This window comes from Podarcis liolepis (genome assembly GCF_965112155.1).
Source record: "Podarcis liolepis genome assembly, chromosome: 15".
NCBI lineage: Eukaryota > Metazoa > Chordata > Lepidosauria > Squamata > Lacertidae > Podarcis > Podarcis liolepis.
In genome coordinates, this window is record NC_139566.1 from 22,652,790 (window position 1) to 22,678,082 (window position 25,293).

The following is a 25,293-nucleotide window of genomic DNA, read 5'->3' on the forward strand; positions in this document are numbered from 1 at the left end:
ACCTTCTGCATGCATAATGCCCTAGGTTTAATCCCCAGCGACATCTCCCAGTAGGGTTCAGTAGGGTTGGGAATGTTCCCTGTCTGAATCCACGGAAAGCAGCTGCCAATCAGAATAATAATAATAATAATAATAATAATAATAATAATAATAATAATAATAGAAGAAGAAGAGTTTGGATTTGATATCCCGCTTTATCACTACCCGAAGGCTAACATTCTCCTTTCCCTTCCTCCTCCACAACAAACACTCTGTGAGGTGAATGGGGCTGAGAGACTTCAAAGTGTGACTAGCTCAAGGTCACCCAGCAGCTGCATGTGGAGGAGCAGAGACGCAAACCCGGTTCACCAGATTACGATTCTACCGCTCTTAACCACTACACCACACTGTAATTTATTACTTATACCCCACCCATCTGGCCAGACCTTCCCAGCCACTCTGGGCAGCTTCCAACAGGATATTAAAAACACAATAAAACATCAAACATTAAAAAGTTCCCTAAACAGGGATGCCTGCAGATGTCATCTCAAAGTCTTATAGATGTTTATTTTATTGACATTTGATGGGACGGTGTTCCACAAGGAGGGCGCCACTACTGGGAAGGCCCTCTGCCTGGTTCGCTGTAACCTCACTTCTCGCAGTTAGGGAACCACCAGAAGGCCCTCAGAGCTGGACCTCAGTGTCTGAGTTAGATGATTGGGGTGGAGACAATACTGAGCAAAATGGACCAATGGTCTGATTCAGTATAGGACAGCTTCCAATATTCCTATGAAAACTGGCTTAGAGGGGTCAAGGGGCTCCCTGGCTCCCTGTGTGTGCCTGGCTCTGTTGTCTTGGTATCAGTGGATGTCACAATCCCTGGAGTTTGACCTTTCACCTCCAGCCAACCAGAAGTCAGGGGATTCTGGAATCTCCTTTGCAGTAACAGACACCTGAATCCCAGAGACACTGGGAGTCTCTAGGGGCTCCTGCCTTATTCTCCTAGATGCACTAAGAACAACCTGTGGGTGATCGTACAGTCCGTTTAGACCTCCAAGGGGACACTGCCCCGTCTCAGGTAATTCAAGTTTACAACCTTTGCTGATCAACCTAAAGAAAGCCTCCTGGACTTTAGAAATGAATGTCCTAAATTTGGGACAACCACCACCACCGAACACCACAAGCACCCCCCAAGTTTACAGCCTTGCCAACACCCAGCAGCTGGCTGTTCCATGATTCCACCAGGGCTGTGCATAGACGTGATTCCACTGGATTATGGAAACCCTATGAAAATCCAGTGTTTTCTGAGAATCTGTGCTTTTCGTTTTAGTTTTAAGGTTCCAGATCTCAAGGAGATGCACAATCATAGACTTGCAGAATTGGAAGGAGAGACCACAAGGGTCATCTAGTCCAACAACCCACAATGCAGGAATATTTTGCTCAACGTGGGACTCGAACCCACAACACTGAGAGCTCTTTGACAGTGGGGCGGGCAACCTCAGAAGGTGGTGGAACCTCTTTCACTGGAAGCTTTTAAGCAGATGTTGTATGGCCATCTCTCGGGGATTCTTTTGCCGTGATTGGGGGTTCGACTAGATGCCTCTGGAGTCCCTTCCAACTCTACAGTTATTTGATCCGATGTCTGACTAATTAAGCTGAACTAGAGAAGTTGTTCCGTGGCCATAGAACAAATGGGTGGGCCTTCCTTCCCTCATCTCCAGCACCTAGTTGCTTGGTGGAAGTGTGAGAGAGTGGAATTGGAAGCAGGCTGGAAGCTGGAGACTAAGACCTGCTTGCTCTGTGCTGGATCCAAACTTGTAATGAACATAGACACAAGATCTGTTGGGGTATTAATGTTGTGAGCCACCTGCCCCACCCCACCCCCCACAACATCTTATGCTCAGGTTGTATATAAGTGAAATTAGAACCATATTTCCTAAAGATACCTCGGTCTCTGCTGACCTTCATTCTAAGCAAACGTAACTCTGAGCATGAGCTGGAATCTCTCACTGCTTGGAGATCTCACTGCTTGGAGATATCTCATAACAGCCAAGTGTTGTTTCATAGGGGAAGCACCAAAACCAAGGAAAACAGGTGACCCAGCCAGTCAGTGGATGGAGCATGAACAGAAGAAGAGGCTTTTGGGGAGAGGGGGTCTTGCTATACCCTGTGAACGAAGAGACCATTCTCCCTGGGGACTGGAACAGAAACCACACTTGGTTTATGGATGGGGATGGGGAGTCACAGAGAAAAGGCTGCAGCTCAGTGGGGAAGCATCTTCATTACATGCAGGGGGGTCCCAGGTTCAATCCTCAGCATCTTCTGTCTAAAACCGTGGGGAGCTCCTGCTGGTCAGAGTAGACAATACTGAACTAGGTGGATCAGTGGCTTGGCTCCGTATAAGGCAGCTTCCAAAGGAAGGGCCATAGTTTAGTGGTGGAGCAACTGCTTTGCATGTAGAAGCTCCCATCCCCAGCATCTCCAGGTAGAACTGAGACTCCCTGCCTGAAGCCTCTGCCAGTCAGTGTAGACAGCAGTGAGCCGGATGGACCAACTCAGGAAAAGCCATCTGCCTGTGTTTCTGTGTTCGTGAATTCTCTCTCTTGCTCCCTTTCATAGTTCACTCTCCCTGCAGAAGCTGCAGCCCTTCATTCTGCTGATCCTACAAAATGCCCCTTCTTAGGAGACTGGAACGTCCCCCTCCCCTGAATCCTGGGAATTGTAGTTGACCCCCTTATAGAGCTACCATCGCCAGCAGCCTTTACAAACTACAGTGGTACCTCGGGTTACAGACGCTTCAGGTTACAGACTCTGCTAACCCAGAAATAGTACCTCGGATTAAAAACTTTGCTTCAGGATGAGAACAGAAATCGTGCTCCAGCGGCACGGCAGCAGCAGGAGGCCCCATTAGCTAAAGAGTGGTGCTTCAGGTTAAGAACAGTTTCAGGTTAAGAACGGACCTCCGGAATGAATTAAGTACTTAACCCAAGGTACCACTGTACAGTGCCCAGGATTCTTTGGGTGTGAGGGAATTTGCTTTCAACGCCTGGTGTGTACACAGCTATCTGCTGGGGTCAATGTGTTTCCCTGCCCCTCACTCCTAACGCTGCCTCATCGTCATTCCAGACCCAGCTCGCCAACCTGGTTTGAGCCGCTTCTGGACCGTTTGAGTGAAGGGGCCCTTTGTCTGAAGCAGCCACCCCAGACTGTCCCCCCAGCCCCTCCTTCCTCCACCAGCTAGCCTTGTCTGTCTCTCATTTGCTCCTCTTCTTTTGGTATTGGAGTGACTGAAATAGGCTTTCCCCCTTTTGCAATGAATCACACACACCCTTCCCTGTTTCCCCTCTGGCTGACATCCTTTTAAGCATTGATTCTGCTCCTTTCCCTTAGGTCGGATCTCTGGTTGGAGGACAGGAAGGGAGATGACCTCAGAGGCGAGGGCAGTGGTTATGGGGAGTGCACCACGCCTCCCATAAGTGGCCAGCACCAAGCCAAGACCACCGGCTTATAAAGTGGGGCCAAGAGAAACCAACATTCCCCCAATGAGACCAGAGTCGTGAAGATAAGCACAGCACCCAGGCAGCCCACCCCCAGGAGAAGGAGGAGAGCCCCCCTCTGAGTCCACCAGCGGCTTCCTCCAAAACACCATCGCAAGCATCCGGCTCTGCCGTCCGACCACTTTGCAAGCCAAGCTCCAAAGCCTCTTCTAAGACCCTCGACAAGTAAGTGCGTCTCATCGTCTGGCTGGAGGTCTGCTAGACAATGTGCATCATGATGTAATGCGCACCTTTTGCCGTCAGATAAGCAAGGTATAGGCCGCTTGCACTGCAAATTTGGATCCTTGGGAGACTTGGATAATTGAGGTTTAGGTAAAGAAGGAAAATTCGCTTGCAGGGAGAGTCTGTTTGTTTATATACTGCCCTATACTCGGAGATCTTAGCAGTGCTGTAGATGGGAAAGTTAAAGCACTGTCTTGGGTTGATTTGGAGCACAATGGGGCGCTAGGGAAAGATGGTTATCTATTGGAGAGTCAGTGTGGCATAGTGGTTCAAGTGTCTGACTAGGATCTTGGAGACCAGGGTTCAAATCCCGACTTGGCCATGAAGCTCACTGGGTGATCTGGGGCCAGCCAAATCTACCTCACAGGGTTGCTGTGGGGAAGGGATGAGGAAAGGGAGCACCATGTACACTGCATCCCTTGAGCTCCTTGGAGAATAAATGCAATAAATTTAAAAAGGTTCCATATAGGGATGGGGGGAGGGACACAAATTCAATTCAGTTTGCATCCAAAGCAGTGGCGTAGCGTGGGTTGTCAGCACCCGGGGCAAGGCAAGTAATTTGCGCCCCCTAACCCGTGGATTTGCGCCCCCTAACCCGTGGATTTGCGCCCCCTAACCCATGTATTTGCGCCCCCTAACCCTAACCCCCAGGTGTTGTGCCCGGTGCGGTCGGCCCCCCCTGCACCCCCCACGCTACGCCACTGATCCAAAGGCAAACGTATCTAATTCATTCTTTTTGAAACAATATGCCAGCTGAAATGCAGCCGTCCATGGAAATTCATCACTTCTCTGAATATTGTGATGCGTCTCCAAATGCACATGCTAAAGTGTGCCTATTATTAATGCACGTATTAGAGGAACAATATACAAAATGCATTAGATTAGGGGAGATTTCTCTGCTGAAAAAGATATATGCACATGAAGTAAAATGGTATACAAATATTTAGATGAGGAGAAAATTAGCACTAAAATGCTGATGAATTTAAAAAGGACTTTTTTAAAAAAATGCAAAGTGTGGAGAGCTGAACTTATTACTGGAAAAATGAGAAACCGGGAGGAACAGATTTGCCCGTCCCTAGTTCCAAGTTCAGTCTCTTATCATCTCTGGTTAAAAGGTTCAAGTGATGGGAAAGACAATCTGATGCTGCCAGTCAGAGTGGACAATACTGGGTCAAGAGGAGCAAATCCTCTGACCTGATATAAGGCAACACCCTCTGCCCAGGGCTGTCTTCTCAAGCCTAGAATAACTTCCCAGGATTTCAATCAGACGTGTTTCTCAGCCTGGCTATGTAAGTCCGTTTCTGAACTACAGAAGGCAGCTGGGAACTCCCAACGATGACTTCAAGCTATGAGAACGGAAGTACCCCTGGGCCATGTGCTGAAGTTGCCTTGAATTCTTCTCCATCATGGTCAGGATCCTGTGGCCAAATTGCAACCCGGAAAACCGACTCGCACGGAGCACCCGGAGAGCTCCATGTGTCTGTAGCCTTTTAAACGTGAAAGACAAACAAAATCCACTGTCTGGCAGGGAAGGAAGAAAGGGGCTGATCACAGCTCCCCGCTCTCCCCAAGCCTGAACAGCTGTGAAGGGTAGAATGTCAGCTTTCTTTAAAGAGCTATGCATGTGTGCAAACCCAGCTGTTAAGATAGGAAACTTCAGGCACATCACCCATTAATATAGTATATGGGTAGGAGGTGATATGGGGAGCAGTAGAGAGCCTTCCCCTTACACCCTGAAGTTTCCCCACCACAACCACCCAAAATGAGCTAGGTAAGGACCCCAGACGGAGAGATGGGCACTGCCAAGGTGAAAGTGAGCAGAACGGGTAGGGAGAAGGGTGCGAAAAAGCAATTCATAGCAGCAGGCTGAGAGTTCAGCTGTCTATCTGCAGGATTGTACACACTTTCTTTAAATTAAAACACCCTATCAAAATTTCGGATGAATTCTGAGACGTATCTAAATTATGCAAATTGATGATATGCACAATGTCCCTTTTGTCATAATCTTCCTCATTCCTGCCCTTAAAAAAAAGATTTTATTAAAGATTTTTCATAAGACGATAAAATAAAGGGGCAGGATTACTGTACTCAGATGTTCAAACATATGTTTTTAGCCACAAGGCCCAAGAACCTGCTTGTTTTCTTTTTTAAAATAATAATAATGAAACTTCAGTTTCTAAATTCGCAGCTTACTTACTTATCAAACCTTTATTAGGCATTGTGCAAATAAAACCATAAAAGAGGAAATAACATATAAAAGCTTTGAAATATATATAAAAGGCAGCAGTTGGCTACATACATATATATATATATATACATATAAAATCAGTGGTTTTCGTTGTTAACCTGCTCCTTGGAGGACTGCTACCAAAAACTCGGCTACCCCCGCCGTTACCCTTTGGTCGACGTCGGATAGGCAGAATCCCACACATTCACCTTGCTGGGGTTCCAGACCACCCAAAAGAGGGGACAGCACGCGTTGACGTGGGATACTGTACAATGGGCAATGGAAGAGAATATGCTCTACAGTGTCCGGGACATTCATAGAACATCTGCAGAATCTCTTGTTTCTAGGAATGTTTTGATATCTTCCCCTGACAAATGCTGAGGGAAAAACATTCAAACGGGCCAGCATAAAAGCCCTACGTTGGGCTGGGATTATTAATTTAGTGACGTAATTGGCTCTGCTATCTAAGATATTTAAATCATAGAATATGGGGGAGCAAATTTTGTTTACAGCTGCCATAATATTTTGTCTCTCGACATCCTTTAGTCTAGTTTGGATATTATGGAAAATGTATTGCTCATTAGAATTGTACAGGGGCTCCAGCTCGATGCCTAAAGATTCAATCTTTTTTTCGAGGTACTGATACCATCTTGATTTATAGGAGTCTTTGAGCAAATCAGCGAGCAGACTTGATGGAGGGCAGCGAAAATGGCAGCGTAACCAGTACTTTATTGAGGTGGACCATGCCCAATATTCCATTGTGTGTATGCCTATTTCTGCACACATTGTTTCATATTTAATCACAGCTGGGAGTCCAAGAATACGTCTCAGAAAGCTGGAGTGAATCTTTTTTAAATCACTGTTATATGCTTGGACCCATAGCGGGATTCCATAGAATATCTGGGATTGCACTTTTGTTTGAAATATCTGATTGGCCGCAGGAATAAATTGATTACCTTTCTGATAATAAAAACGGGCAACTGCTGATGAGGTACACTTTGCCTGTTTTATGGCATTTGTGCGATGATTTGCCCACCCTAAATTGCTCTGGAATAAGATTCCCAGATACCTATAGATTTTCACTTGTTGGATTTCTTGCCCTCTTATTTTCCATTTCTCTAATTTCCAACCATTCGAGAAGACCAAAATTTTTGTCTTCTCATAATTTATAGAGAGTTTGTTACATTCGCAGTAAAGGATCAGAGAAGATATAAGACGTTTCAGACCCAAGCTCGTTAATGATAGTAGGACAGCATCGTCTGCGTATAATAAGAGAGGAACTGGTTTCTGATTAAGTTTAGGGGCATGTGATTCTATTTTTTGGAGGTGATCTGGCAAGTCTGATAAAAATAAATTAAATAGAAAGGGAGCGAGAATACACCCTTGTTTTACCCCTTTCGAGTTTGGGATGTCTGATGAAAGGTGACCTTTGGTGTTAAGTTTGACTTGACAGGTATTGGAAGAGTATAGATTTTGTATTAGAATCAATAAGCGCTGATCAATTTTTAATTCTGCGAGTTTCCTCCACAGCTTTGGGCGGTCAATTGAGTCGAATGCACCACGAAAGTCTACAAAAGCAGCATATATCTTAGATTGCCTTTGGGATCTATATTTCTTAACCAAATGCATAAGTATAAGGCAGTGGTCTAATGTAGAGCAACCTTTGGAGAAACCTATTTGTTCTTTCCCTGGTAAATTTAGATTTTTCATCCAGGTAAGAAGTTTAGATAAAAGGTGCTTAGCGTAGATTTTCCCTATCACTGATAATAGGCTTATCGGTCTGTAATTCCTTGGTTCTTTTGGGTCGCCATTTTTAAAGATTGGGATAATTATTGATCTTAACCATATCTCAGGTATGATCCCATATTTATCTATGAGAGTAAACAATTGAGCTAAGGGTTCTGCCCACCAATCTATATAGGTCTTGAATAATTCTATTGGTAGACCGTCTGGCCCAGGCGATTTCCCCGATTTGAAATTTTTAACTATCTCTCTAATTTCCTCTTCTTCTACCCTTGGCCACTCCTGGAGTTTATTGATTTTATTTTTAGTGGTCTCATTTCCTTTGAGTTCACTGTGTAGATTGTTAAATACAGATGTGAAGTATTGGGACCATTTGGATTCTGCAATTGGTGGTAGAGTTAGTTGGTTTTCGGCTTTCAATTCGCAGCACTAAGAGCCAATCACAAGGAGGGACAAGGAGTTGAGCAGTGAAGCTTCATTGCAGTCACAGGACAGCTTACACCATGGGTTGGCAAACTAAGGCCTGCGGGCTGGATCAGGCCCAATTGCCTTCTGGATCTGGCCCACGGAGGGTCCAGGAATCGCTGCGTGGATCGACAGCACGTGTGTGTTCTTTCCCTCTCCCTCACACGGCGGCGCCAGCAGTGCCTCCTCCTCCCTCCCTCCTCCTGGCTTCTCATCGCCCTGCCTAGAGGAGGAAGGGGGCTGGGCTTTGTTGGTGCCAGCAGCAGCAGCAGCGCTCGAGCAGCCACCATTTCAAGCAGCCCCTTCGCGTGCCGCTTATCGTCCCCCCGCCGCTGCCAGCCCCTGCTGCTTGCAAGACACAGGTAAACAGCCACCAGGGCTCGTGGTGCTCTTGTATCATTTTTCCCCACTCCAAAATATAGTCCAGCCCCCCACAAAGTTTGAGGGATAGTGGACCGGCCCCCTGCTGAAAAGGTTTGCTGACCCCTGGAGTCTTACCCCATCAGCAAGCTTGACTTGCCTGCACTTTTGGGGGGAAATTCTAGCATGAGGACTAGAAACTTGATTGATTTAAATAGAATGAGACTTGAGATTCTAAGATCACAGCACTCACAACCTTGGCCATTTGTGACTGTATCAATGGACTACATAGCCATGAAGAAAGTGTCAAAATGAAGTCTGGAGGAAGTAAAACAGTATTTTTCCCCCTTATTCTTCCACTGTGCTTATTCTGTACCTAATCCCCATTCTACCCTCAGCTTTCCACAATGGCCTCCTCCAAGCCCTTCCACGTGGTCACTCCGCTGCGGGTCAGCCCCCACCTCTCCAAATTGGCTGGTACCAAGGTCTACCTGAAGCTCGAAAACTCCCAACCCACTGGCTCCTTTATGATACGAGGCATAGGGAACTACTGCAAAGCGGTAAGGAAAGGAGAAGGCTATATGGGGAAGGCTCGTGGCTCAGTGGCAGAGCAGCTGCCTTGAGTGCAGAAGGTCCCAGGTTCAATCCCCAGCCTGTCCAGGTGGGGCTGGTGGCGACTCTTGCCTAAAACCCTAGGGAGCTGCTGCCAGTCAGTGCAGAGAAAACACTGTAGACAGTGTAGACAACAAGCCACTTGTCTGGCTTACTAGATGGTCCATTCCCATGGAAGATGAAAAAGAATGGCAAAAGTTATCACTGATTTTCTCTATTGCCCCAGGATTGGCTGTAGCTCAGGTTAAGGCAGCTTTCTGTGTTCCTATGAGGGGAACCTTCTGGTGATTTTGCACATAACAGATATTGTTTAATCAGCTTAGGGAACTCACTGCCACAAGCTTGACGCCTCCTCCTCAGTCTGGCTGTTGCCATCTTTTTTTAAAAAATTTTTTATTTCTAATTTTTCATTTAGAGCAAATAAACATTTCGGCAATAATTTAACATTTCAAACCCCAACTTCCCTCCCCCTCTTCCTGCGGTTCCATAAATTTATTTTCATCTTTACCTGCACATCCCGATTATCTTAAGTTATTCTTTTCTTCATCTATTTTCATATATGCTTTAGAAACTGCAAGGGGTTTTTTACAGTAATCCTTTTAATGTCTTAATTTGTTTGTAAAAAATTTGATAAACCATTTCTATTCCTTAATAAAAAGTTTGTTGTCTTGATTTCTTATTCTTCCTGTAAGTTTTGCCATTTCTGCATAGTCCATTAATTTCTGTAGCCATTCTTCTCTCGCCGGGACTTCTTTCCATTTTGGGGCAAATATCGTTCTTGCAGCTGTTGTTGCATACATAAATAAATTTCTATATTATTTAGGTAACTCTGATCCCATAATCCCTAAAAGGAAAGATTCTGGGTTGTTGTTTTTTACAAATGTTACCTTAAACATCTTTTTCATTTCATTATATATCATTTCCCGGCAAGATTTAACCTTATTGCATGACCACCACATAAGGGAAAAGGTACCTTCTTTCTCCTTACATTTCCAACACTTATTCGATTTATACATTTTTGCCAATCTGCTAGGTGTTAAGTACCATCTGTATAACATTTTCATATAATTTTCTCTTAAAGCATAACATGCAGTAAATTTTATATCTGTAAATTTTATATCTATATTCCACAATCGTTCCCATGCCTCCATTTCTATGACCAGTATCTATTGCCCAACATATCATTGAAGATTTCACTTGTTCATCTTTTCTCTCCCATTCCAATAACATCTTATGCATTTGAGGCATCACTTTTACATTACAATCTCTCTCTCTAATTGAGATACTTGTCCCCCAAATGCCCATTTCATATTTTTTTTAATACTTCATTCCAATGATGATATTGTATCCATGTTGTTACCATTCCTGATAAATCTTTACTTTCTTTTAATTTGAATTCTCCACCTTCCTCTCTTAACAAATTTCTATAAATTACCCAATTTTCCACCATCTCCTCCTTCTTCACTGCTAGGGTTCCAGTGGCGAAAGCCAAAGTGGTGTTTTTGGCTCAAATACATTTTTATATTTGTCCCATACTCTACACAAAATTTTCCTAATTATATGGTTTGTAAATCCTTTATATACTTTCACCTTTTCATACCACAAATACGTGTGCCAGCCAAAATATATTACCATGACCTTCCAAGTTTATAGTATGTGGATTCTTCAGTGACAACCATTCCTTCAATCAGCACAGACAGGAAGCTTCATAATATGATCTCATACCTGGCAGGGAAAAACCTCTCTTTCACATCTATCAATATTTTATATTTTATTCTTGGTTTTTTCCCCTGGCAAGATATATTTAGAAATATATTTTTGCCATTTATTGAAACAACCTGTCTTGCTGGTCACCAGTATTTATTGAAACAAAAAAACCATCCTTGGTAATACATTCATTTTTATGGTTGACACTGCCCAACAATGAAAGTTTTGTTCTACCTGATATTTGAAAATTTCTTTTCATATCCTCCCAGGTGTTTTAAAATAATTATCTTTGTACAAATTTATATTTTTTGCTGTTAACCATACAACTAGATATCTAACTCCCCTCCCCCCAAATCCTTTGGCCAGATATATCGTGTAATGTGTTCTTCCTCTCATTATTCATATTTTTACCAGGAGCTCAATTTTATCTTTGTTAATTTTAAGACCTGCTACTTCTCTATATTTTTTAATCTCTTCTAGTGCTTTTGGAATTGTCTCTATTGGTTCTCCTACAGATATCACTGCATCCTCTGCAAATGTTTTTAATTTATATTGTCTTTGTCCCACCCTTATTCCTTTAATTTCTTGGTTACCTCTTATTCTTGGCACCAAAACTTCTAAAAATAATATAAACAATAAAGGTGGCAGTGGGCAGCCTTGTTTAGTTTCTTTGTTTATTTTGCAGTTCTCCATTAACACATTTACTATCAATTTTGCTGACTGCTCTATATATATTGCCTTAACTCCTTTTATAAAAATGTCTCCATAGCTAATATATTCCAACATAAAGTCCCAGGAGACATTATCAAATGCTTTCTCTGCATCTAAAAACATTAAGGCGGCTTGCTTTTCATTTCATTTCTAAAAATTCAAAGCATCAATTATATTCAGGCAGCTGCCATCTTTGTTTGGGGGAAAGGCTCCTTCTGGGAAGAATCAAATTGGGCACTAAACATGCATGATTCACCCTCCGTCAACTGCCTGACTTAAATGGGGGCTTTAAAAGCTGAGATCTTCATGAAGAACTAACAGAGTTATAGCATGCTTGGGGGGAATCTTAGGGACCTAGTCAGTGCTGGAAGCAGGATATTGGACTAGATGGGCCTTTGCTCTGATCTAGCAGAGTTCTTTGGGCATTCTGCAAACGTTCATTATGAGGTCAGGAGGGCAGAATCTGGTCCAGACCTGCCTGGAAAGAACCGTGGGTGCGTGGGGTTGTTTTTGCTGTGGGGTTAAGATGGCTTCTGTTCACACATTCCTCTTCTTTTGCTTTCACAGATGGCCGAAAAAGGCAGCAAGGAGTTTGTCTCTGCCTCAGGTAATGTAGTTTTCTGTAGACAATGTCAGGGTTCTGCAAGCTAGCTCCAAGTTGGAGAATGGCTAGATGAGACGAGGAATGGAGGAGACCTGCAATTGAGTTTGCGTATAAAGGGGAATCTCCAAAATTCACTTTCACTTTCCAAAATAATACGAGAACAAAACCAGAGCCGCCCTCTGGAACTTGCACTTTTCTGAATTTTGCTACGCAGTTCTTAAGGAATGGGCATAAAAATGCATGTCTGTGTGTGAGAGAGTGAAAATAACATAGGCAAAAATGCATTAGGCAAAAGTGCTTTGCAAAAAAAATAATATGAAGCCACAATGGCTGTACTCTAGCTCCACAGTTAGAGGCAGTAATGTGCCTGAATTCCAGTTACTGGAAACCTCAGGTGGGAAGAGGGCTCAATTGCCTGTGCCCTGCTTGTGGGTTTCCCTTTGAGGCATCTGATTGGCCACTGTGAGAACAGGATGCTGGACTGGAAGGGCTACTAGCCTGATTCAGCAGGCTCGTCTTATGTGTACATTAGGGGGGGAAATCACACTAAAAGGCTGGTGAATTTTTGCAAGGATTTCAAAAAATGTTTCCACAAGCCAACATGGAAATGCAAAGAACTGAACCCAAGTTTGGAAAAATGAGAGAAACCGAAAGGGACCAATTCGCCCAACCCTACTGTGCCTATACAGATGCCAACAACAGCCTTGGGGACCAAACTACTGGCAGTCTAAATGCAAAAGTGGTGCAGGGAATTATTGGGTTGTTCTTATTTTTATTATGTATTTTGTGTTTTTAGATTATGATTTTATATTGTGAACTGCCCTGAGACCTGTGGGTATAGGGCAGTATAAAAATTTAATTATTAACAACAACAACAGTATGGTGGCTTAGAGGCTGAGCTGCAAATCAGAAAGTCCCCAGTTCGGATTTCACCTCTCCCACAAACTAGATGACCTTAGGCAGGACACCCTAGATTATATCCAGAAGTAGTCATACTCCATGGGACGTGGGTGGCGCTGTGGGTTAAACCACTGAGCCTAGGACTGGCTGATCAGAAGGTCGGCGGTTCGAATCCCCGCAACGGGGTGAGCTCCTGTTGCTCAGTCCCTGCTCCTGCCAACCTAGCAGTTCGAAAGCACGTCAAAGTGCAAGTAGATAAATAGGTACCGCTCCGGCGGGAAGATAAACGGTGTTTCCGTGCGCTGCTCTGGTTCACCAGAAGCAGCTTAGTCATGCTGGCCACATGACCCGGAAGCTGTACGCCGGCTCCCTCGGCCAATAAAGTGAGATGAGCGCCGCAACCCCAGAGACAGTCACGACTGGACCTAATGGTCAGGGGTCCCTTTACCTTTAGTTATACTCCAAGGAAACCCATTGAACTTAATGGACATGACCGACTTCATATTATTGTAAATGCAGTTGCTCTGGGTCTCTTTATATTTCTGTGTTTTTTGCTCAAACACACATAAGGTGTTGTACGCCTTGGGTGGCTGAGGAATGGGGACAACCCTCATGAGGTCTAGCATCATGTGGTGTCAAATGGGCTTTCTTCCAGCTGGGAATGCTGGCCTCGCAACTGCCTACTGCGCCAAACTGTTGGAGATCCCAGCTACCATCTACGTGCCCCAATCCACGCCAGCTTTCACTGTGGAGCGCATGAAAGAAGAGGGAGCCACGGTGTGCTTTGGGCAGGTAGGTCTGGGAGGTTATCACAGCAGAAAAAATGTTGGAAGCCTTAAGAAAACCCAACACCAAATCTTTCTTAGAATCCTAGTCCAATAACATGACTTCCTTTCCTCTAGACGCTGGACGAATGCAAGAACAAAGCCCAGGAGATGGTAAAGAGAAACTCTGATTGGACCTTTGTGCCTCCCTTCGGTGACCCTCTCATCAGGTATGTGATGTATGAGTGAGTGAGAGCTAGTGGACATCTGTTTTGGAAGATTCGGGATGGATGAAAAAAAAGACTTGTTCACACTGTGCTTAAATTATGGAACACCCTCCCTCAGGAAGCAGCAATGGCTGCCAGCATAGATGTCTTAAAAAGGGGATTAGACTTACATATACACTGGCACCTCAGTTTTCAAATACCTCCATAGTCGAACGTTTCAGAACTCAAAAGCTGAAAACCCAGAAGCAAATGCCTTGGTTTTCGAACACGCCTCAGAAGTCGAACAAGAAACGCGGCTTCCGTTTTGACTTTTCCGTATTGAGGCTTCTGCTTTCAGTTTTTGGTTTTTGAACGTTTCGGAACTTGAACGGACTTCCAGAATGGATTGCGTTCTAGAACCAAAGTACCACTGAACACTATATAGTTTTGTTACCTTAATTAAATTTTACTGTCATTTCGTTGTTATTGTTTTCCTCTGCTTTCTTTTGGGGTTTTTATTTTTATTTTAAAAAAGACCTTATTTTCTTCTCTTTTTCACTTGAATTCACTTCCAAACTATCAATAAAATATAAATATGAAACAGTAAAAAATAAAAAAGGGATCAGGCAAATCCACAGAGGAGGAGCCTATCAGTGGCTACTATGCACTCTTCTTCTACGGCCAGAGGCATTAATGCAGGAAACCACAGGAGGGAAGAGTTGCTGCTGAGCTCATGTCCTGTTTGTGGGTTTTTCACAGGCATCTGGTTGGCTGTTGTGAGAACAAGATGCTGGACTAAATAGGCCATTGGCTTGATCCAGCAAGCTCTTCTCATCTTATATTATTTACCCTGACCTTTGACACTTGAAATGTACCGTATTGGCCTGAATATAAGCTGCACCTTTAAAATTGGAGGGGGGGGAGAAAGGAAAAATACCTGAATATAAGCCACACCCAGTGGTGTAGCGTGGAGGGTGCAGGGGGGCGGCGGCCGCACCGGGCACAACATCTGGGGGGGGCACGCTCGCACTCTCAGCTCTCTGCCCCTACCTGGCTCACTCACTGTCTCTCACTGCAGTGCTGGCTGTGCGAATCCGATCCGAGCCGCTGGGTCGCCGCCCACTGTGGAGGGGGTGGGTGCCAGGCGTGCGGTGCGGAGAGAGAGCGAGGGACTATCTGGGGGAGGGACAGTGCAGCGGCCGCCCAGCGCAGCGCTGAACGCAGGAGAGAACCACATCAGACCAGCCCAGGCAGCAGCAAGAAGAAGCTGGCAGCGGCGGCAGGTTAGGGGTTAGGGGGCACAAATTACTTGCCTTGCCCCGGGTGCTGACAACCCACGCTACGCCGCTGGCCACACCCTTCCTCGCTGCTCCTGGCTGCATACTGGGGGGAGGGGGGGGGAGCCATGCTGCCTTGATGGCAACCTTTCCCCTTCCTTGCTCTCTCCCTTCCTGGCCTTTGGGGGAGAGGATGGGGGCTTATGCACGGGGCAGGCACTGATTTGCCGCGCTCCTGGTCCTTGTTTGCCCGTAAGGTTGCAATTATAAACCACACTTTTTGCGGTTGGAATTTGGGGGGAAAGTGAGGCTTATATTCAGGCCAATACGGTATATTTTCAGAACCCACCTTAGATTTTTGTTGTTGTAATTCAAAGATTTAAACATTGTTTTTAATGTGCTTTATATTGTTGTAACCTGCCCAGGCACCTTAGGGTGAAGGGCAGGTAATAAACTAAAATAATATTTATTTATTTTATAAGAGAGACTTTTGTAAATCTTTTGTAAATAAGAGGAATATTAAGAAGGGGAAGAGAGGAGATAAGAGCTTTTAAAAACAAGAGACAGAAATCTTCCCTTTCTGCCCTCTGCCACTTGGAATGGTGGAGAAATTCAGCTCCATTCAGCTTCGAAACAGTACCAAATTAGCAATTTTGAAGTTATACCTGAACCAAAGTGCAGCCATTTTGGCTACCTGGTGGCCATTTTTTCCCTCCCACAATGCCCCGGAATTTCAACTGGGGCCTGGGGGGAAGGGAGCAGAGATTATGGCAGGGATTTCCTGCAACAAAGGAAAAGACCAGATTTCTCCCCCTCATCAATAAAAATGATGAGAAATTTTGAGTGCGCTCTTCTCTCAGCGCCCCCACCCCCAGCTCTCTCTTTCCCACCCCTGACATTTGGTTTTGATGTTCTGGGTCCCCTCTGCTTTGCAGTGAAGGGCACAAGACCATGGTCGCAGAGATAAAGGAGCAGATGGAGTCCAAACCTGGAGTGATAGTTCTCTCTGTCGGAGGAGGCGGAATGCTCTGTGGGGTGATCCAGGGCCTCCGCGAGGCAGGCTGGGACGACGTACCCATCATCGCCATGGAGACCTGGGGAGCTCACAGCTTCCATGCTTCCTTGAAACAGGGGGAGCTGGTGACACTTCCCAAAATTACCAGGTGAGCACATGGAACTTTTGTTGGCGCTGTGGGTTAAACCACAGAGCCTAGGGCTTGCCGATCAGAAGGTCGGCGGTTCGAATTCCCGCAATGGGGTGAGCTCCCGTTGCTCGGTCCCTGCTCCTGCCAACCTAGCAGTGCAAGTAGATAAATAGGTACCACTCTGGCAGGAAGGTAAACGGCATTTCCATGCGCTGCTCTGGTTCGCCAGAAGTGGCTTAGTCATGCTGGCCACATGACCTGGAAGCAGTGGTGTAGCATGGGGGGTGCAGGGGGGGCCGGCCGCACCGGGCGCAACATCTGAGGGGGGGCGCGCTAATCTAGTGGAAGAGACTCGAGTGCTAAAATCCACGGGTTAGGGGGCGCAAATTACTTGCCTTGCCCCGGGTGCTGACAACCCACGCTACGCCACTGCCTGGAAGCTGTACACCGGCTCCCTCGGCCATTAAAGCGAGATGAGCATCACAACCCCAGAGTCGTCTGTGACTGGACCTAAAGGTCAGGGGTCCCTTTACCTTTTAGGAGGGTAAAAGACTACCCCTTACCTCAGGGCAGGAGCCACTACTGGTAGTGTGACAGCTGATGTGGGCTGGTGCCCATTGGGTCTGGTAGGGCGGAAGACAGGGAGCCCAACAGTAGGGGGCGCCATAGCCAATGACAGGCAGAGCCAACCTTCCACTAGTTTTGTCCCCATCCTCTTCCCTGTGGAGTTTTATAAGCAGCAACGCTGAGACGGAGGAGGAGGCTGATACTCCCTGGGTTGGTTAAAGCAAGCAAGCGAGGGCTGACTGAGGCCAGAGCAAATGACCAACGTAATACTGGGAGCTAGTGCAGTGGTTAGAGTGTCAGACTTGGACCTGGGGCAGCAGAGTTCAAATCCCCACTTGACCATGAAGAACACTGGGTGAGGCCAGTCACTGGCTGTTAGCCTAACATGCCTCACAGAGTTGTTTGGGGGATTCAGTGATAATAGATGATGATGATGATGATGATGATGATGGATAAATAAAAATAATATAGCCTCATTGTCATCACACATTGTTCACCTGAGCCAAATCCAACCAACAAAATCCAGCCCACTGATCTTCCTTTTCCTGTTCTGGGTCCAGCATTGCTACCACGCTTGGGGCAGCTACTGTGGCAGAGGAAGCTTTGAAGCTGGCTCAGGAACACTGCGTCATATCACAGGTCGTCACCGACCCGGAGGCAGTGGCAGGCATTCCGAGGTTTTTGGGTATGTATTCGCAGGACATTCATCCTGTATGAATGCACTAACAGTGAACTGGTTCTCCAAGTCTGGATAGTCAATGCAGTTGAGTCTGTGATCTATATGAATTGTCTGCTGAATTTGTCTGTTCTGCCTTATACAACAGTGTTTTTGATATGATGGCATTTGTTGACATGTTTGCTAAGGTTTAATGCTGCTGCAAGATTAACCTGGGTGTTGGGAGAAGCGGAATGCAAATAACTAAATTGAATCAAATCCGTATGTATTCAGCATTATCCACTCACAAGAGGGGAGGCACCAGCAGGTTTAGACGAATCTCTAGGTTCTCAGAAATACAACATTCTTTAATGTGCGGGGCAGGGGGAGATTAGGAGTAACTCAAAAAAACTGCCCACTTAGGACTGAACATGCTCAGTGGGCCTGGAATGTTGGTGGGGCACCTCACAGAACTACAATTCCCAGAATTCCCTTGGAAGAAGGGTTGTTTGTTAAACCACACTAGGAACTGGGAGGGGGAAAGTGTCTCCTAACAACCCTCAGCACCCTCAACAAACTACAGCTCCCAGGATTCAAAGAATTGTAGAGTTGGAAGGGACCACAAGGATCATCTAGTCCAACCCCAATCAATGCAGGAATCAAGCATGGGGTTCAAGCCCATGACCCTGAGATTAAGCGTCTCATACTCTATCAATGGAGCTATCCTAAGTCATGACTGTTTAAAGGGAACATAGAAATCTAAGAAGAGGCTGCTGGATCAGGCCAAAGGCCCATCTAGTCCAGCATCCTGTTCTCACAGTGGCCAACCAGATGCTCCAATGGGAAACCAGCAAGCTGATCCCAAGCCCAAGAGCAGTCTCCTCTTCTGTGGCTCCCAGCAACTGGTATTCAGAAGCATTGCTTCCTCTGACCGAGGAGGCAGAGAATAGTCATTGTGGCAAGTAGTCATTGATTTGTCCAATCCTCTTATTTGTCCAGTCCTCTTTTGAGGATCAAGTGGTATATTGCACTTCAAACATATGGTGTGAATTATTTCTACTACTGATTATTCGTGCCCTAATGGTGAGAAGGAGAAATAGCTCAGTTGCTTAGAGCATGGTGCTGATAATGCCAAGGTTGCAGGTTCGATTCCCGTAAGGGACAGCTGCATATTCTTGCATTACACGGGGTTGGACCAGAAGATCCTCAGGGTCCCTTCCAGCTCTAGGATGCTATGATTCAACATCCAGGGAACTTAAATGACCCTTTTTGCCTGCAGACGCGGAGAAGATCCTGGTAGAGCCAGCGTGCGGGGCGACCTTGGCAGTCATCTACAGCGGGCTGATCAAAACGCTGCAAAAGGAGTGCAAACTCCCCCGCAATCTGGAGTCCATGGTCATCATTGTGTGCGGTGGCAACAACATCACCCTGGAGGAACTGGATCGCCTCAAGGATGACCTGTGCATGAACCATAGAATGAAAGAATATGTGGAGTGCAAGGTTGCCCTGGCAAAATGGAACCATGCAAGCAACTCGGGGACATTCACAGCTTCGCTCCAAAAATCCTTGGGGGCATGTGGTCATTAAAACTCACGGCTGCTTCACACACCCTGCTGTCCCTGAGCTTTGTGTCACCCCCAGGTGGGAGCAGAGGAGTGGGCAGATGGGAAAACTGGGTTGCGTAGGCCCTGGTGCTTCGGGATTTGGTTGGATCGCACGCAAATATCTGAGAGTACTAGATCCCAGGGCTGGTGGGATTGCCAGGGGAAGGTGGGAGGGCTTTGGGTTTTTGTGCAGCTGCCCATTGTGGCCAATCACTGAACTTTGAGGCCGTGTATGTTTGCTTTTACACTCAAGCGGCAGATAATTTTTATGAAATAAATGTGGTAAAATAAACAAACAATCTGGAGGGGCCCAGACCCAAGGGATAGCTCAGTTGGTAGAGCATGACTCTTAACATCAGGATCCATCAGTTTGTGACCCACACTAGACAAATGATTCCTGCGTTACAGCTGGTTGGAGTTGATGATCGTCATGGTCCCTCCCAACTCTATGATTCTATGATCGATAATCTAGGTTGGCAAAAAAGCCATAGCTCAGGGGTAGAAGTATCTGCTCTGCATGCAGAAGGTCCCAAGTTTAATCCCTAGTGCCATCTCCCAGTAGGATTGGGAATGTTCCCTGCTTGAATCCCTGGAGAGCTGCTGCCAATCAGTGTAGACAATACTGAGCAAAATGGACCAATGGTCTGATTCAGTATAGGACAGCTTCCAATATTCCTATGAAAACTGGCTTAGAGGGGTCAAGGGACTCCCTAGGTTGCTTATCAGGCTCCCCTGTGTGTGCCTGGCTCTGTTGCCTTGGTATCAATGGATGTCACAATCCCTGGAGTTTGACCTTTCCCCTCCAGCCAACCAGAAGCCAGGGGATTCTGGAATCTCCTTTGCAGTAACAGACACCTGAAGCCCAGAGACACTGGGAGTCTCTAGGGGCTCCTGCCTTATTCTCCTAGGTGCACTAAGAACAGCCTCTGGGTGATTGTACTGTCGGTTCAGACCTCCAAGGGAACACTGCCCCCCTCCCAGGTAATTCAAACTTACAGCTTTTGCTAATCAACCTAAAAAAAGCCTCTTGGACTTTAGAAACAAGTTTCCTAAATTTGGGACAACCACCACCACCGAATACCACAAAGAAGTACCACCAATTCATAAGTGCCCCGAGCCTTGGAAACAGCCAGCTGACTGTTTGATGATTTCTCCAGGACTGTGCACAGATTATGGAAACTCTACTAAAATCCGGCTTTCTGAGAATCTGTGCTGTTTGTTTTAAGTTCCCAGACCTCAAGGAGGTGCAAAATATGCATATGTCTGGCCGACACCTTCTAAAATTCCAGCAGCTAGAACATCTTGGGCTTAGTGAACTGTTCTCAGTGAGCTGATTCACTGGGAAAGGGAGGAGGGATACAATACAAGGTTTTGTTTCAGATCCCACCTTGTGTTTGTATGCTGTTCCCCGTCCCCACCTCCCAGCATGGGACTTAAGAATGTAAGAAAAGTCCTGCTGGATCAGGCCTGTGGTGCATCTAGTCCAGCATCCTGTTCTCACACTAGCCAGCCAGATGTCCACAAGAAACCTATTGGCGTATGGCATGTACCAAATGTGTACAGCTCCCCAAGTGTGTAGGTTCGTGGCAGTGCAGTTTTGCGCCAGAAGATATTCATTCAGACTCCCAACTCTTCAGTCAGCTCAGTCCATTACTGACAGGTCCAAAGCATTAAGGCAGTTTCACTATATACAGGCTTCCATTAGATCCCTTGTAGGAGGTGCAGGCTTCAAATGCAAAGCAAGTATGATAGCCATGTTCAAATATATAAAAGGATGTCATATAGAGGAGGGAGAAAGGTTGTTTTCTGTGCTCCAGAGAAGCGGACACGGAGCAATGGATCCAAACTACAAGAAAGAAGATTCCACCTAAGCATTAGGAAGAACTTCCTGACAGTAAGAGCTGTTCGACAGTGGAATTTGCTGCCAAGGAGTGTGGTGGAGTCTCCTTCTTTGGAGGTCTTTAAGCAGAGGCTTGACAACCATATGTCAGGAGTGCTCTGATGGTGTTTCCTGCTTGGCAGGGGGTTGGACTCGATGGCCCTTGTGGTCTATTCCAACTCTATGATTCTATGATTCTAAGTACAACTCACAGCATACAAACAGCACAGAGTTCAGCATCAATTTGGCAGAGCTTCCTTGCAGCGAAGCAGAGGCAATGTGCAGCCCCCTCTTAATATACCCAAGAATGGCCACACCCGTGGCCAGTTGCCAGGTCACAGTGACCTATTTGGCTGGTTGCCAGGTCACAGTCACCTTCAAACACTAATCACAAGACCTGCAGGTGCAAGATAAGGGAGGCACATGCACCAGATTTTCCTTAATAGCAATTAAAGGAACCTCAACACCCCTTCTTAATTCTAAGAAAAAACATGCATAAGAGCATGTGTGAAGTGTTTATAAAGTATGCTTCACTAATCCCAACTTTTCAACTATTTGTGTCTTTCGAAGCTATTGGGTTTTGTCATTACATCAGCGATGTTCTGGCTTGACTCACAATATACCATAGCTGTCAACTGTTTCCTTTTTTTAAGGGAAATTCCCTTATTCCGAATAGGATTCCTCACAAGAAAAGGGAAAAGTTGACAGCTATGCAATATACAAGTTTTGTTAGTCCTTGTTCCACATTGTCCCAACATGTCTGTATTTGATATCCACGTGTTTTGTCCTAGACTTGAATTGTTCAGGCCCTGCCATGGAAATGCAAGCCCAATTGTCCTCCATAAACTGTCACAGGTAGCTTGGATTCTACATTCATATCATTAAGAACCTGCATGAAATAGGGACGCTCGTTGCTCAATTCAGACAGAGCAGCATATTCCACTTCGGATTTAGACACAGAAACCAACCCCCATTTCGTGGATTTCCAAACCACCAAAGACTATCCAAACTCTACTACTATTCCAGTAGTAGACCTTCTTGTCTGTACATCATTTCCAAAGTCACAGTAACACGTTAGCTCCTCTGCCCCAGAGGATGACAGTTTTAAACAGTCCTGTGTTGCTTTTAAATAGCGAAACACTCTTGTGTGGTTGGCTTTGAAACTAACCTGCTAAGAACACCCACAGCTCTGGAGCCAAGTGAGGATTCCCACTTGACCCACTGTGAACTGTACAAAAAACTGCCAATGGCAGAGTGGCATAGCTCCTGGTGTTCAAACTCCACATTACTCTCTGTTTTTTGAAAGTCTGTCACCATAGGAGTTTGAAGAGTTTGAACGCCTTTACAATTCTGCATACCAAAACATTCTAACAGTTGTGTAGTTTTCTTTTTCTGGCTTAGTAGAAAAACTCCCATCACTTACTTTCTGTACTTCAACTCCCAAGTAACTCTTTATAGTAGCTCCTAAATCTTTGAGCTGGAACTCTTGTCCCAAGTGCTAGGCAAACTCCTGAATTTGTTTGTTTGTTTGTACCAAATGAGAAAAAAACATGACTTTTATTAGAGGCTTGAAGAAATCCTATTTGAATATATTTTTAAAAAGATAATTTTGATGGGAGATATGGACAGTGTAGCTTCCCTGGAATAGGATAGAACTATAAGAAGATGTGACACAAAAGCAAGGGAAGCTACCCAAGGCTTTTTTTCTGATGACAGAAAATTTCAATTTAGTTGATATATGGAGAGAAAAACACCCACTGGATAGATAATTTACATTTTATTCATCCACAAATAATTTGGTGAGCTGAATGAACTCTGTATGGCCCTCTAGAGATTTGTACATTGAGGTGAAGAAGGTAGAAATATAAAGGAAAGAAAAAGAATTGATAAATTCTTGTAGAAAAGAGATAGTTAAACAGGATATTAAATTATTGCAAGCTCAGTTTTCAATGATAATAAATCAAGAAAAAGAGTGGAAAATTAAAGATTTAAAACATAAACAATTTGAGCAAGCTAATAAAAGCAGGGAAAGTATTAGCATGGCAAATTAAAAAAGGCAAGAGAAAGCCTGCATAAATACAATTAACATAGGAGGTAGAGTTGTGGAAAGAAATAAGAGATCAATTTGTGAGGTTTTTTAAAAAATATATATAAGCCACCTCTTTTAACCCTGCATTTAAATATGCTGCCGCAATATGCTGCAAGGGTTAAAAGCATTCTCATGCTTTTGCTCCTGGCTGTCAGAGTAAATGTCTCATCTCTCATCATAATCTGAACCCCTTCACTTCATGAATCCTTTTGCAACAAGCCTTGCTTTAAACTTTACTTCACCAGATGCTAGGGTTTTTTCTTTTATGGACCCAAAGGTACCCCGCAGATTTCTCCCCTTCAGGCAAATCAACAAGTGAGAAAAACTTGTGATCAGCTAGAGACTGCATTTCTTGTTCCACTGCAGCAAACCACAGCTCCTTCTGTTGTGGCGGCAGCTGCGGGATTTCCTCAAAAGTCTAAGGTTCATAATTCACGCTGCAAACCTTAACCTGCCCCACAGAGTATTCTTCAGAATATCTTAAGAGGCGGGATTTCCTGGGTAGCCTCTTCAGATCGTCTTAGTCAGGGGTCAGCAAACTTTTTCAGCAATGGGCCGGTCCACTGTCCCTCAGACCTTGTGGGGGGCCAGACTATATTTTGGGGAAAAAATATGAACGAATTCCTATGCCCCACAAATAACCCAGAGACGCATTTTAAATAAAAGCACATATTCTACTCGTAAAAACACCAGACAGGCCCCACAAATAACCCAGAGATGCATTTAAAATAAAAGGACACATTCTGCTCATGTAAAAACATGCAGATTCCCGGACTGTCCGTGGGCTGGATTTAGAAGGTGATTGGGCCGGATCCAGCGCCCGGGCCTTAGTTTGCCTACCCATTGTCTTAGTTATGTAACTGCCTGTCCCTCTCTTCCTCCCCTTCAGCTTTGGCAGAAAGAGTCTCCTGTTTCACAGGACTTTGCAGTTGGTTGCCGTGGTAACGGCTGGGCCTGTGGTTCTGGGACTGGCTCAATGAGAGGCAAAACTACTTCAGAATTCGCATGGATGCTGGACCAGTTATTTCGCTCTGAGAACACAGCACTGCAGCTCAGGACCACTTTTCCATTGCCAAGAGAAAACCCGGAACTTTTACAGTCCGGCTGATAACCCACAAAAATCAGTTTCACTCTTTCTCTGTGCCTTGGGGATAGCCGCCAAAAGTTCTCAAATGGGAGATGCTAGGCTTTTTACCATGGAGCAGATAGGAGTATTATTTACCACAGCCTATTTTGACTAGAGCATGCTGCCAGCATGGCCTCCCCAGCCCACCCCCTGAATTTTACAGGCAAACCAGCATCATGAAGCAACAAATCTTTCATTGTCTGCAAAGCCCTACCTTCAGTTCCTACTACTACAGTTCCCAGGAGTCTTTGGGTGTGAGGGAATTTGCTTTCAACGTCTGGTGTGAAAAGCAATCTGCCCCTCACTCCCAGGGCCTGGTTTAGGTTTGATGAGACCCGAAGCTACTGAAGGCAAAGGGGCCCTTTATATGTCCAGCTGTCCTTTGTCAACAACAAATTGTCGCTGTTTTTTGTGTTGAATGTATGCTGTATGGTAATTTATGGACCTAATAGGTATCTCAAGCCATTTGCACATGTTGCCATGCAACCAGTCCATGCGGAATGTAGGCACCCTATATATAGAAATGAGCAAACCAGTGACATTTTAGGGAGCAGGCTAGCAGGTGGGGCCCATTACTTACATCATAGGAGCCTATACAACACACAACACTGTTGCTGTATGTAGGTTTTATTTAATTTGTTTTTTATCTTATATTTTGGAAATGTACATCCAGGGTTTTTCCCTTTAATTTTTTGGGGGGCCCCAAGAGAGTGGGGCTCCAAGCTATAGCTTGTTTAGCTTATACATAAATCCGGTACGGCTCACTCCTAACGCTGCCTCATCATCATTCCAGACCCAGCCTGCCAACCTGGTTTGAGCCTGCTTTGGACCATTTGAGTGAAGGGGCCCTTTGTCTGAAGCAGCCACCCCAGACTGTCCCCCCAGCCCCTCCTC

At 45.3% G+C, this 25,293-nt stretch overlaps 1 protein-coding gene across 3 annotated transcripts in view; it reads left to right on the top strand.

Annotated features, from left to right (window-relative positions):
• The first annotated feature begins 898 nt into the window (after window positions 1-898).
• LOC310694931 (L-serine dehydratase/L-threonine deaminase-like) overlaps window positions 899-25,293 on the top strand; it is a 31,166-nt gene continuing 6,771 nt past the window's right edge. Inside the window, exons 1-9 of one of the 3 annotated variants that reach the window (XM_083478816.1) lie at window positions 899-1,057; window positions 3,370-3,701; window positions 8,952-9,113; window positions 12,151-12,190; window positions 13,743-13,879; window positions 13,990-14,081; window positions 16,270-16,497; window positions 17,607-17,731; window positions 18,981-19,309. In XM_083478816.1, the coding sequence (XP_083334942.1) occupies window positions 8,961-9,113; window positions 12,151-12,190; window positions 13,743-13,879; window positions 13,990-14,081; window positions 16,270-16,497; window positions 17,607-17,731; window positions 18,981-19,288 (1,083 nt within the window). In that variant the 5' untranslated portion in view covers window positions 899-1,057; window positions 3,370-3,701; window positions 8,952-8,960 and the 3' untranslated portion in view covers window positions 19,289-19,309. Of the gene's footprint in view, window positions 1,058-3,369; window positions 3,702-8,951; window positions 9,114-12,150; window positions 12,191-13,742; window positions 13,880-13,989; window positions 14,082-16,269; window positions 16,498-17,606; window positions 17,732-18,980; window positions 19,310-20,128; window positions 20,287-25,293 lie in introns of those variants that run through there. The other 2 variants (XM_083478818.1, XM_083478817.1) reach the window with 2 other exon arrangements.